Source organism: Haemaphysalis longicornis, unplaced genomic scaffold (genome assembly GCF_048455015.1).
Source record: "Haemaphysalis longicornis isolate Haplotype H1 unplaced genomic scaffold, Haemaphysalis longicornis Haplotype H1 scaffold_2, whole genome shotgun sequence".
NCBI lineage: Eukaryota > Metazoa > Arthropoda > Arachnida > Ixodida > Ixodidae > Haemaphysalis > Haemaphysalis longicornis.
The window spans coordinates 71666713-71679506 of record NW_027526295.1 but is presented as its reverse complement, the minus strand read 5'-3'; the positions used below and the strand labels follow the sequence as shown (position 1 = coordinate 71679506).

The following is a 12794-nucleotide window of genomic DNA, read 5'->3' as shown; positions in this document are numbered from 1 at the left end:
GCCGCTAAGGTGAATGCCAAGATGGCGAGGGCGGCTCGCATGCCGAGCTTCGCGTCTCGCGACGAGATCCGCGTGGTCGTCCGGCCGCGCGGCGGGTTGGTTATCGCTAAAACGCGTCCCCCCTAGAGCCCGAGAACATGAGACCGATCTCGCTGACCTCTTGTGTCGGCAAAGTCGTTGAACGCGTGGTCAACGCAAGGATCTCACGTCACATCGAGCAAGAAGAGATCTTCCCGCACAACATGGTCGGCTTTAGACCCGGACTGTCCACGCAAGACGTCATGTTGCTTCTGAAGAACCAAGTCCTGGAAGTGTATTCGAGAGATGTCAGGGGAATCCTAGCCCTCGACCTCACAAAAGCCTTCGACACGATTCGTCACCAATACGTGTTGAAGATGATATCGAAACTTAACCTCGGCAGAAACTTTCACTCATACATAAGATCCTTCCTCAGGGACCGCACGGCCTTCTTCAAACTCGGCCAGGTGCGGTCGAAGGAGTACGGACTCGGTCCGAGGGGCACCCCGCAGGGAGCAGTACTGTCTCCGCTGCTTTTCAATCTCGTTATGCGGGACCTGTCCCTCGAGCTGGGACGTATCCCCGGAATCAATCACGCTCTGTATGCGGACGACATCACGGTCTGGAGCCGTGGTGGTTCGGAAGCTCAGACGGAAGAAGCCCTGCAAACGGCGCTAGACATCACAGAAGAATACCTTCAGGACACGGGACTAAAACTGTCGCCGGGCAAGTCGGAACTCCTGTTATACCGGTCCAACCGTAAGGGCGGAGCGGGGCAACCGCACCCCAATCAAGCGGCCATCGAGCTGTGCACGAGAGACGGCTCCGTCATACCGAAGGTTGATGTCATAAGGATACTCGGTATGCTCATTCAAAGTCGAGGGAACAACACCAAGACCATCGAGAACCTGACCAGTAAAACGGAAGCGACGATCCGACTCATGATGCGCGTCTCCAACCGCAGGGGTGGCCTCTCCGAGCGCAACCTCCTGCGACTGTACAACGCCTTCCTAATGAGCCACATTAACTACGTGGCGGGTGCCCTCGACTGGTCCCGCACAGAAGAGAGTAAAGTCGATACGCTCATAAGGAAGAGCATAAAGAGGGTGCTCGGTATCCCCTTATCCGCAAGCACGGAAAAGTTGGAACAACTCGGCATCCACAATTCACTGGTCGAAATCGCAGAAGCGCAAAGAACCGCGCAAGAACAGAGGCTGCTTTCCACCAAGGCCGGCAGGAAGATTCTTGGAGACATCGGCTACCTGAACGAAGATTTCGTGGATCACACTGCACAGATCCCCGCAACGGTGAGGGAAACGTTCCAGGTAGACCCGTTACCGAGGAATGTACATCCCCAATATAACGAGGGGAGAAGGCGAGCCAGGGCCCGAACCATCTTACAGCTCGCAAATACAGGATCGGCCAAAGCTCTGTTCGTGGATGTCGCCCAGTACGGCCGCTCGGGCAGGTTTGGCATGGCAGCGGTGGATGTCAAAGGAAACCTCGTCACCTCGGCGTCCTTCTATGCACCAAAGGCCACTACGGCTGAACAAATCGCCTTATCTATCGCCATGACGGAAACCCGGTTTAAGCAAATCTACACGGACTCCCGCTCGGCGGCAAGAGCCTTCCTCAAAGGAACTATTGCCAAAGAGGCAGCCAGGATTCTACAGGGAAGAAAACAAGAGACGTTCCATAACATCACATGGTTCCCGGCCCACATGGGCCACGGAGTCCACGACACCCTCCCCAACGCCAACGAGTTCGCTCACGATCGCGCGCGAGAAACCGTCTGCCGCGGCGATCGAACAGGCCGAGCTCCCGAGGCCCCCAGAGAGTTCCGAGACGCATTACTCACGTTCAACGAGGTAGTCACACACTACCAACTTACGCGAAGAACACTCCCGCTGGCCCACCCTGCTCTCACACACCCACAGTCAGCAGCCTTTAGAATGCTTCAGACCGGTTCCTTCCCAACCAGGAGCCGGTTTAGCTTATTTCACCCGGAAATTGACCCTCACTGTCCTCTCTGCGACGCAGCTTACTGTAACTTAGACCATATGCTATGGCAGTGCCCGGCGTTCCAAGAGGACGCCGAACTCATCACAGAAGAAGAATGGACCATGGCGCTCCACAGCGAAGATTACTACACACAACTCCGGGCTGTCCAGAAGGCCTGCGTTAGGGCGGAGGTCCTAAACCTCCCGCCACCCGCGCAGGTGCGGCCCGCGTCTACTCTAGACGGTCCTCTGGGCCGCTAGGTTTGACCTTCCGGACCTAATAAAGTTCAATGTCTGTCTGTCTGTTATCGCTAAAACACCGATGACTGCGTTGCGGGGAGCCATCTTCGCCGCGGCGGGAGTCGGTGAAGAGGAGGCGGACGAGGATTCTGTGTCCCCGAATGCCGCCCAAAATATTATCGTCATCAGTACGCCCAGTGAGAAGCGGGCTAACAAGTACGGATCGACCCGAGCGATCACAGTCGGGGAAGTGATGCACGAAACGTACGCGTACTGGGCCACCCCCGAGAACACGTCCCGCGGCGTTATACGCGGCGTAGGCCACGAGGAATCGGAGGAAGACATCCGGCACCGCGTGGTCAATGCTCACAACCACACGGCCATGGCCGCGCACCGCCTGGGTGGGTCCACCTCGGTGGTGATTCTGTTTGAAGGCCAAAAGGTGCCGCATTACGTCAAGTACGGCGGCTTTATTACCAAATGCACCCTGTACCGCCAACACTGAGAAGTCTGTAAGACCTGCGGACAGGTGGGGCACAGAAAGGACCTGTGTCCTACGCCCAACGCCCGGGTGTGTTTCGCCTGCGGCAGGAGAAATCCGGGCGCGAACCACGCCGAATATTGCCGACCAAGATGCAGACTGTGCGGCGGCTCGCACGTTACGGGCGCCGGCAGCTGCAAGAACAAATTTAAGACGCCGCTGCAGATTAAGAAACGGCAGTGGGCCCGACAGCAGGCCGAAGAGCGAACGACCACCAAGATGGCGCCGGCGCCCTTGCAACCGGTCCTGAAGGTCAGACTTTCCAGAAGGGACGAGTTCCGGAAACTGGAGAGGCGCCACAGGGACGGGAGCAGGGCGGAGAGCCGCGATTGGCGCAAACTGACATCAGGAGAAGGCGGCCCCACGTGGGCCGACGTCACTACCGGAGGGGCGGCGACGGCGGCGACGACTGCGACCGCAGCGCCGCGACGGCAGCGCTACGCAGGGAAGGAGAGCTCCGGCGGCGCGGATGCAGCTGCGACGAGAGCAGAACAATGGGAAAGAGAGAGGTCCGCGTCGAGGGGAAGAGGCGCCAGCAGTTCCGGCTCGACGTCGCGCCGCGCTGGCAATAAATGCGGCGGCGGTGGCGGCAACAGCAGCGACGAAGACCATAGAGCAGGCATGGAGGAGATGCGGGAAGCCATGAAAGAAATGCGCGCAGCCATGCAGCGCCAACAAGCGAAGATAAACACGATGCAGCTGACGATCAATCAGCAGCGCAACACCATCACGCAACTCAAGGCGGGCAAGAGCCCGGGCCCAGCCGTCGCAACGACTGCGGCGGTACAACAACAGCCGAAGAAGCCGGCGATGGCGGTTGTAACGAGGGATTCTACCTCGGGTGCACCGTCACCGCAACCGACCACGTCAAGGGCCTTCCAATTCACCGCAACCATATCGTCTTCCAAGAAGAAGGAGACGGAGCGGGAGGACAGGAGGAAGGTAGAAGACCAAGAAGAAGACGACGAGGAGGTGTTCAGCGCAAGCGACGAGGACGGCGACAGCGGGGACGCCGCTGCCAGGACGTCGACGTCGTCGGCGGCGGTGGCGAAGACTGCGGTCGATGCCGCTGCCGCGAAACAGCCCCTGGGCTACGCGGGCCTGAACAACTGCATCCGTCAACTGACCAACATCAAAAACTACTGGGGGAAGAATCTCGAGAACCTCGAGCACCGTCTCCTCAACAAGATCACCCAAGTCATGCAGCAACAGCACTAACAGCTGCAACAGCAGATGCAACAGCAGTTCCAGCAATTCCAACAGCAGATCCAACAGCAAATTAGCCCCGAGAGGTTGCAGGCGCTCGTCGACACCGCCGTGCAACGTTACTACAACGCATCCGAGTCTCCACTGCCATCGCCATAATGGGGGGTCGCCGCGGAGAAGAAGGAGTGCTACGCGTCTGGCACTGGAACGCCAACGGCTTTCGGTGTCGGAAGCCAGTACTGCAGCAGCACCTGCGCTCGCTGGATCCGTCGGAGCTTCCCGACGTGATAGCGGTGCAGGAAACGCACGCCGAAGACCCGAAGGTGATGACTTTGCCCGGCTACCGTGCGCACGCCAGCCCGCCGAGCGCCCGCGCATGCGGGAAGGGGGCGGCGCAGGGCGTGTGCACGTTCGTCCGCAAGGGCATCGCCTGTATCAAGCACGAGAAGTTCATGGGCAACAAGGACACCGCCATCGAGCTCTGCGTCACCGAGCTGGTGCTAGCCGGCAGGAAGAGCAGAGGTCGAGACAAGAACGCTAAAGGGAGGAAGACGACGACGACCACGGTCTTCGTCGCGAACGTCTACAGCAACCCGCAGCACGGCAAGCAGAAGTTCAAGACGCTGCTGCACAAGATCAGAGACGCGGTCCACCAGTCCGGGAGAGACGGAGTGGGAGGAGGAGACGCCGCGGCGTTGAAGTCACCGTGGCGCGGAGACGCCGCGGCGACTTCAACGCGCAGTACATGGAGTTGGGCTACACGCGCACGACGGCCAAGGGCAAATGCCTGCTGGACGACACGAACGAGGCCGACTTCACGCTACTGACAAAACCAGCGCACCCGACGCGCATAAAGACGTCGACTGCTCGGGACACCAACTCGGACCCCGCCTTCGCGCTCCTGCCTAACGGCGGCGTGGCGCAGTGGCGGAACACGGGCCACAACCTGGGCAGCGACCACTACATCGTGGAGGTGACGGTGCCGCTGAGCCATCTCCGCGGGGGCAGTGGCTACGGCGGCGGCGCCGGCACGAACATCAAGCATCGACTGACCGACTGGCACAAGTTCCGGGACGCGGAGCTGGGCGAAGTCGAAGACATGGAGAAGTGGACGGCTGACTTGGTGGCCGCGACTGAGGGCGCGACGACCGAGATCGAGACGTCGAACGACACGGAGAGCATGGACCCTCGCCTCGCGCACCTGCTGGAGGCCAGGCGTTCGCTGCAGCGCCGCTGGAAGCTCCAGCGCCACAACCGCACGCTGCGCAAGCGGGTGGCGGCTCTCGGTCGCGAGATCGAGCGTTACAGCCGTCAACTGAGCGCGCAGCAGTGGTTCGCGCTGTGCAGCGAGGCCGACGGACAGCTCCACCGCGGAGGCACGTGGAAGCTGTTGCGCCACTTAATGGACGAGAGCAAGAGCAAGGAATATGAGCGCAACCGCATGGCGCAGATCTTACACACGGCGACCAAGCAGCTGGGCGAAGAAGAGATGCACAAGCGCCTGAACGAGCGCTACCTCCCTTCGACCCCGCACGAAGACCACCCGGAATACGCGTGCCCGTCGAACCCCACCCTCGACCGAGACATCGAGGAGTGGGAAGTGAGGCAGGCGACGCAGTCCCTGAACTGTCGATCGGCCGCCGGCCCCGACAGGGCGACCAACAAGGCGCTGCGGAACCTGAGTGATGCGGCCATCTCGTCGCTGACCCGGTACTTCAACGAGTGCTGGCGCAGCGGCCGTCTCCCGCGCCAGTGGAAGACGGCCACGAACATCCTGCAACCGAAGCCGAACAAGCCGCCGGGCATCGAGAACCTGCGCCCCATCTCGCTCACGTCGTGCGTGGGCAAGGTGTTGGAGCACGTCCTGAACACCCGGTGGCAGAGGTACCTGGAGCAAGAGGAGTTGTACCAGGACGCGGTGCTGGGCTTCCGCGCGAAGCTTGGCACCCAGGACGCCATGTTACTGCTACAGCGGGAGGTCCTGGAGCCCCCCGGGCGACTCCCGAAAAAGGACAATCGTGCGATTCTGGGCCTGGACCTGCAGAGCGCCTTCGACAAGGTGCGGCACTCTGCGATCCTGGCTCAGGCGTCGCGCCTCGGTCTGGGGCGCCGTTCCTACGAGTACATCCGTTCGTTCCTGTCCCGGCGCACGGCGCGGCTAGAGGTCGGCGGAGCGAAGCTGGAGGAGCGCGAGCTGGGCAGCGTGGGGACCCCGCAAGGCTCGGTGATCTCGCCGCTCCTCATCAATCCCGTCATGATCGAGGTGGCGCGGCGACTGGAGGAGCTCGGGCCGGCCACCAAGTGCTGCATCTACGCGGACGATGTGACTATCTGGGCAACGGGCGGCAGCGACGGCGACGTCGAGGCCGGGCTGCAGTCGGCGGTGGACGCCGTGGAGGCCGCGCTCTCGGGCACGGGCCTTCGGTGTTCGCCGCAGAAGTCGCAGCTCCTGATCCTGCCCCCGCCCGGTCGGTGGAGGAAGCGGGCCGCCGAGGAGGCGGAACGCACCATCGTGGTTCGTGCCGGCGACGGGGCGCCAATCCCGCACGTCTCGGGCCTTCGGGTCCTGGGCATGTTCGTGGACGCGCACCGGACCAACGGCACTGCGGTCAAGCACATCAGGACGAAGATGGGCATCGCGACGCGCCTGGTGAAGCGGGTGTCTTCCCGCTCGCGAGGCATGCGGGAGGCGAGTCTCCTGCGGCTGCTGCAGGCCTTCGTGGTCAGCCACGCGGCGTACGCGGGGGCCTTTCACCGCTGGACCGAGGGGGAGCGGCAGCGCATCGACGCGGCCATCCGCAAGGCCTACACGGGGGCCTTGGGGCTCCTGAACGGCACGAAGACGTCGGCCTTGCTGTCTCTGGGGGTGCACAACACCCTGTCGGAGATTAGCGAGGCGCAACGAGCATCGCAACTGGCGCGCCTGGGTAGCACTGCCGTGGGACGCCGTATCCTGGCACGAGCGGGCCTGCAGCCTCCTGACACGGGTGGCTGCGGAGGGCCCACGGCATCATCGGCTGCTGGCGGCGTTTCGGAGTCGAACGAGCTGGTCCCTTTTCGGGACGAGATCGCCAGAAGTTTGATCGTGTACCCGCTCCCGGGGAACGTGGACCCGGAGAGGGACGCCGGCAGACGAGCCGCGCGCGCACGCGCCCTGGCTCACCAGTACAGCGAGGACGACGGTGCGGTGTTTGTGGACGCGGCCAAGTGCCGTGGGCGACTATGCACGTTAGTGGCGGTGGCCGTGCGGGCCTCCACCGGTGAACTACTGACGGCGGGCAGCGTGTGCAGCCGGTCGGCGAGCCAGGCAGAGGAGGCGGCGATCGCCTTGGCCCTGGGCCTGCCGGGTTTGCGCACGGTGCTCAGTGACTCAAAGACGGCCATCCGCAACTTTGCTCGCGGCGTGGTGTGTGGTGGCACTGCGTGGCTCCTGGAGTCCTGGCGGACGACGGGGGCGGCAGCGCAGGGGGTCACGTAGACTACGATCATCAAGTGGTTCCCGGCCCACGCGGGCCGGGAGCTGGCACCCGGACTATGCAACCGCAACGAGGAGGCGGACGCTGCGGCCCGTGGTCTCGCCACGTGCCGGGTCGCGACAGCCCGTCCTCTGTCGTCATCCCTCGAGGACTGCGGTGAAACAACTGACATCGACGACAACGAAGAAGCGGAGTCCCTCACCGACTACGGCGGGGTGCTTCGTTGGCATCGGGACCAGAGGCGTGCTTTTCTGCTCCCGCACCGGGACCTGTCTCGGGCGGAGGCGGTGAAGCTCAGGCAATTACAGACAGAGACTGTTCTGACGCCGGCGCTCGCGCGGCACGTGTGTCCGGACCTCTACGAGAGTGCTCGGTGCAGTGTGTGTGAACGCAAAACTGCGACCCTGACCCATATCATGTGGGGCTGTGACTGTGCAGTGCGCGACGGTGGGGGGGATGGACAGGACCCAGAGGACCCGTACCCACCGGACGTGCGCGAATGCGTGGGCTCTGCGGAGCCCCAAAAACAGAGGAGGGCCATCCAGCGGCTCGAGGCGGCTCTGGCTCTGCAAAGGCGAAAGGGGGCCCCGCGCCCGCCCGTCCCTCCCGGCACTCCGTCCTCCCATGCTGGAGGTGGGGGTCGGGGGCCGACGGTGGCGGCCGGGAGCGCTCCGAGTAGCTCGAGCGGACGCCGGGACCAACCGCCTCGGGGTCTAAGCCCGACGCCCTAGGACGTATGCGACTTAGGGTGATTAGATAGAGGGGACGCGACCGAGCCCTGCGCGGCTGGGAATCGTGTCCTTTGCACGCCGGATGCTTGAATAAAGTTCCATCTCTCTCTCTCAACGCGCATAACGCACTTGACATGAAAACAGCCGCTAAAAATCATCACTGGCTTCTGAATAAGATAACAGACAGCTTTGAAACGTGATGAATCGGTAAGGGCAACCAAGTTTGCGGGCAGAGCACTCCGTTGATTTATACGCAAAGAGAGAGGTGAAAACTGGTATTTCTTAGTGCGCCAAAATATTGGTTTAATCATATGCGCATGGTAGATGCGAGCGGAAACATGAGGAGCAGGGTAAATGAAGCTTCAGGAAAAAGGTTTGTTAATATAATACAAAGCGGGAAAAAACTATAGGCGAAACAACTTACTGCACGTGCAAGTGAATGAAGTTCCAGATTATGCTTCAGTAATAACACGTTGTGAGAGTGACAGTAACAAGAGCAGATAAATTAGGCAGCTTTATTTTGCACTGGTTCCCGCATATCAGCCAATATTGCCGTATGAAGGTGCCAAATAGTTGATGCGTACTCCAAGAATGGCTTGAAAAAAGTTTCATGTGCCTGAAGTTTGGTGTCCGAGTTCGCGCTCTTTCGACAGCGCTTCAGAATACCGTGTTTTTAAGTAATTTGTTAGTAACGTACTGGATATTACTATTACAGTTTAAATCACACGTTAGAAAAATGCCAAGGTAATTTGTTGTTGAAAATCAAATATGCTTTGCTTTTCAATGTTAATTTCCATTTACCACAATATGCACCATTCTGTGACTTTCATTAACTCTGAATTTACGTAAAAACATCGGTCGTTTCGTTTATCTCCGTAAATATGACCCAGTCGTCGATGAATACACGTATTGAGGAGGCATAATTAGATGCGATGTCGTTAATGTAATAATAAAGGGCCTAGCACAGACCCCCGAGGAACCCCATATTTGATCTTGCTTTTTGTGGAAATTGTATTGTAAAATTTTAGATTGGTTTCGTTTGCAGAGGAACTGGGAAATACATTGGGTCATTTTAACACGAAAGTGTTTTATTATGGGATTCACCAAGATCTGAATGACGTCATATCTGTCAGGGAAATGACATCGCCAGAAAAAGTCCCATTGACGCGGCGACGCCAGGAATCGAGCGGGAGTCTTCGTCGCCGCAACGGGAGGTGATAGACGTCTTACGCACTGCGCTATGAGCTGAAGCGCAGACAGTTGTATGAAAGCGCCATATATCCTTCCTATAACCTGCTCCATTTAGATGGTGCTGCCGTCTAGGAGAGGTGAAGCGAAGTAGTGCATCACGATGCTAACGAGCGCCGTTGGCGACAGCTAAGCTCGTCGCAACGCAACCGTCTGCCGTACACTCCACGAAGCCGCGAGGAACGCGGTGGCGCACATTTGCCAAAGCGACGCACCAGCAGGTCGTCGCTCGAAAAGCACACTCACAAGACAGCCCCGCAAATCATGTTCTTTCACTGCAACGGACCGTGAGTTCACCAAAAGATTCGCTGGAAACCCGTGCGGTTTCGTTCGCATGGTTTGCGAGCGCGTTTGGTTTCAGTAGGGTTTACGCAGTAAACCGGCGTGTGCCATCCAGTGCCTAATGTTGATAAGTCTGACGGTGTCATACCGACAAAATATAAACAGCGATGTGCAAGTTCATATCGATGCAGCATAAACATTCAACTGATACTACGAAGGCACATTTCACTTTCCGATTCCCATGAAAGCGGGATCAACGACATTTTTTGATAAAGTTGAAGGTTACAGACTTCGGCTTAAAAACGTTTGTCTTGTACGCGATCAAAGGCCTTCGCAAGATCTCTGAAAATTTTATCGATGGCAACATAGTTATACATGAATTTATGAACCCCAGTTGACCGTTCAAATATTTGGGTATTGCAGGAGCGCTTGTTGCGAAACGCGTTTTGGTTCTCAATAAGGAAGTTGTTTCTACTCGCTTGCGCCTAATGTGCGAAAAAGAATATGCACTAGCAGCTTGCATGAAATACACGTTAACGGGATAAGCCGGTAAATTTTATGAGACCACTTTTTGCCAGATTTGAATATAGGTTTAACATGAGCATACTGCCAATCTTCCGAGACACAGCCCGTATCGAGTGATTGCTGAAAGGTGAGTGTCACTAGGTATGCTGATTTGTGGCAGGGTAATTTCAAGCGTTGTATCCAACTATTTGAGCGCAACCAGAACGAGGTTTCCAGTCTTTTGAGCGGTGGCCTCTCCATGGAGTTCCTGTCCGGGAAAGCAGACGGGTTTCGAAGTTTCGTGATTGCTGAACATGGTACGTCGCCACGATTGGGCACATCTTCGACCCGCTGTCTTTCGTTCCGTTTCACGGCGTTTCAGGGCCTCTACTCTTGCGCTTTCCGCGCCTGCAGCCATTTCCCCTGAGATTGCAGATGGGAGATAGATTTTATTGTCGCATGGTCGTGGTTGTAGGCGTCGGCGAAGGCGTTCGTCATCGGTGTTTGAAGATGGGTTAGGGGAGTGCTACCAGAAGCGATTGCGTCGGTGGCGGTAGACGAGATCCGTATAACGGCTTCTTAATAAAAATGTGGTTGATCCCGCTTTCATAGAAATCGGTAAAACCCGAAAGTGAAATGTGCCTTCACAGGATCGCTTGAGTGTTTATTCTGCGTCGATACGAACTTGCACATCGCTATTCATATTTCGTCGGTACGACACCGTCAGACTTATGAACATTAGGTACTGGATTGCACGCGCCGGTTCACTGCGTAAACTCGAATGAAACCACACGCGCTCGCAAACCATGCGAACGAAACCGACCGGATTGCCAGAGAATTGATTTGTGTACTCACGGTCCGCTGCAGCGAAAGAGCATCATATTCGGGGCTGTCTTGTGGGTGCGCTTGGCGTGCGACGACCTCTTGGCGTGTCGCTTTGGCAAATGTGCGGCCTGCTCCTGCTCCGTAGAGTGTACGGCAGACCGTTGCGTTGGGACTAGTTCAGCTGGCGCCAACTATCGGCGCTCCTTAGTATCGTGATGAATTGCTTCGCTTCACCTCTCTTAGACGGCAGGACCACCTATGTAGTAGGTTATAGGAAGAATATATGGCGGGTTCTTACAACTGTCTGCGCTTCAGCTCATAGCGCAGTGGCTAAAGTGTCTATCACCTCCCGTTGCGGCGACGGAGATTCCGGCTCGAATCCTGGCGCCGCCGCGTCAATGGAAGTTTCTCTGACGATGTCATTTCCGTGACAGATATGATGTCAGTCGTATCTTGGTGGATCCCAGAATAAAATACTTTCGTGTTAAAATATTCCCATGTGGTTGATTTATCCCAAAGATTCGGTTGAGCGTCTCGCATTTATTCTACGACAACAATTGTCACTCAATTCTTTTATTTATGATAGCGTTGCGTTATCGTTTTAGTTTTCTCTGCCGCGATCGAAGAAAATGTTTGTGCCATTATCAACATCTGTTTCAGTTTTGACGAAATCGGAAGTTACGACTTGGCGGCCGCTGTGGATCACATCATCAACGTGACGGGATTCAGCAGGATTGGCCTACTCTCCTATTCACTGGGATTCACCTCATCCCTCGTTTTACTTTCCATGCGACCGGAATACAACGATAAGGTGAGTGGCAGAAAACAGAGCTCTTCGATGTAGGCAGTTGCGAAATTCCGCCTCAAAAAAGGCCCGCACCTGGGCTCCCCATGCTCAGGATCGTGCGTACGGTGGCGCCACTGCGGCCACCACAGCCAGTATCAAAAAAAAAAAATATTCGAACAGACAATATAACGTTAAATTTTGTTTTAAAGACGCATAATTCTTTATTTTTGTACTTTCCTAAGTTGTTCATTGCTTCCTTAACTGCGGGTTTTTTGTTGCGATTGTTTCTACATCTGCGCAACTGCCTCGATCGATTGGCAGTTGTACGGGCACTCCGGCACAACACAGGTCCGGCCTGAAGCACTAAATTTTCCAGTTATCGCTCGGCCTACATCACACTACACGCCAAAACTAATCCAGTATCTGATGAAGTGTCTCTAAACAATCCTTTCAAGCTCGCGTGAAGCCTTCGAAGCGAATTTGTAACTCTTTTTCCGCCGCCGGAAGACCGCAGATGACGAGCAGCAGACGACACCGCGCAGGTGACACCGCAACTTGTTGAACACACATTTCCATTTTTTTACTACTCTTGCTTCGAATGCATATAAAACACGTGCGTGGTTGAACACCTTGGCTTTCTTCGGCAAAACAGATTTACGTAAGCACCCAAATACCATTTTTCGCCAAGCTCGTCGAGCAGTGAACGAAGTTGTATAGTTTATTCGTCACCAACAGAGGGTGCCACTGCATGAAAAATCCAAAATGGTGGACCAATTTTGGGACCACTTTTTGATGCATGAGGCCTGTGGGAAGTTTCGCAACTCCTATATCAAGTAACTCTGGCAGAAAAGATGATGCGCAACCTGGCTGGAAACGCTCACAGTTCTTGAGGGGAGTAAGCACTCGACACATCTCGATACACGATTTACGATGCAA

General features: G+C 56.9%; 1 protein-coding gene across 1 annotated transcript in view; it reads left to right on the top strand.

Annotated features, from left to right (window-relative positions):
- Positions 1-12794, top strand: part of LOC144168057 (lysosomal acid lipase/cholesteryl ester hydrolase-like) — an 85730-nt gene that overhangs the window by 55714 nt on the left and 17222 nt on the right. The window contains exon 4 of the mRNA XM_077697143.1: positions 11732-11882. Within this exon, the coding sequence (XP_077553269.1) occupies positions 11732-11882 (151 nt within the window). The remainder of the gene's footprint in view (positions 1-11731; positions 11883-12794) is intronic.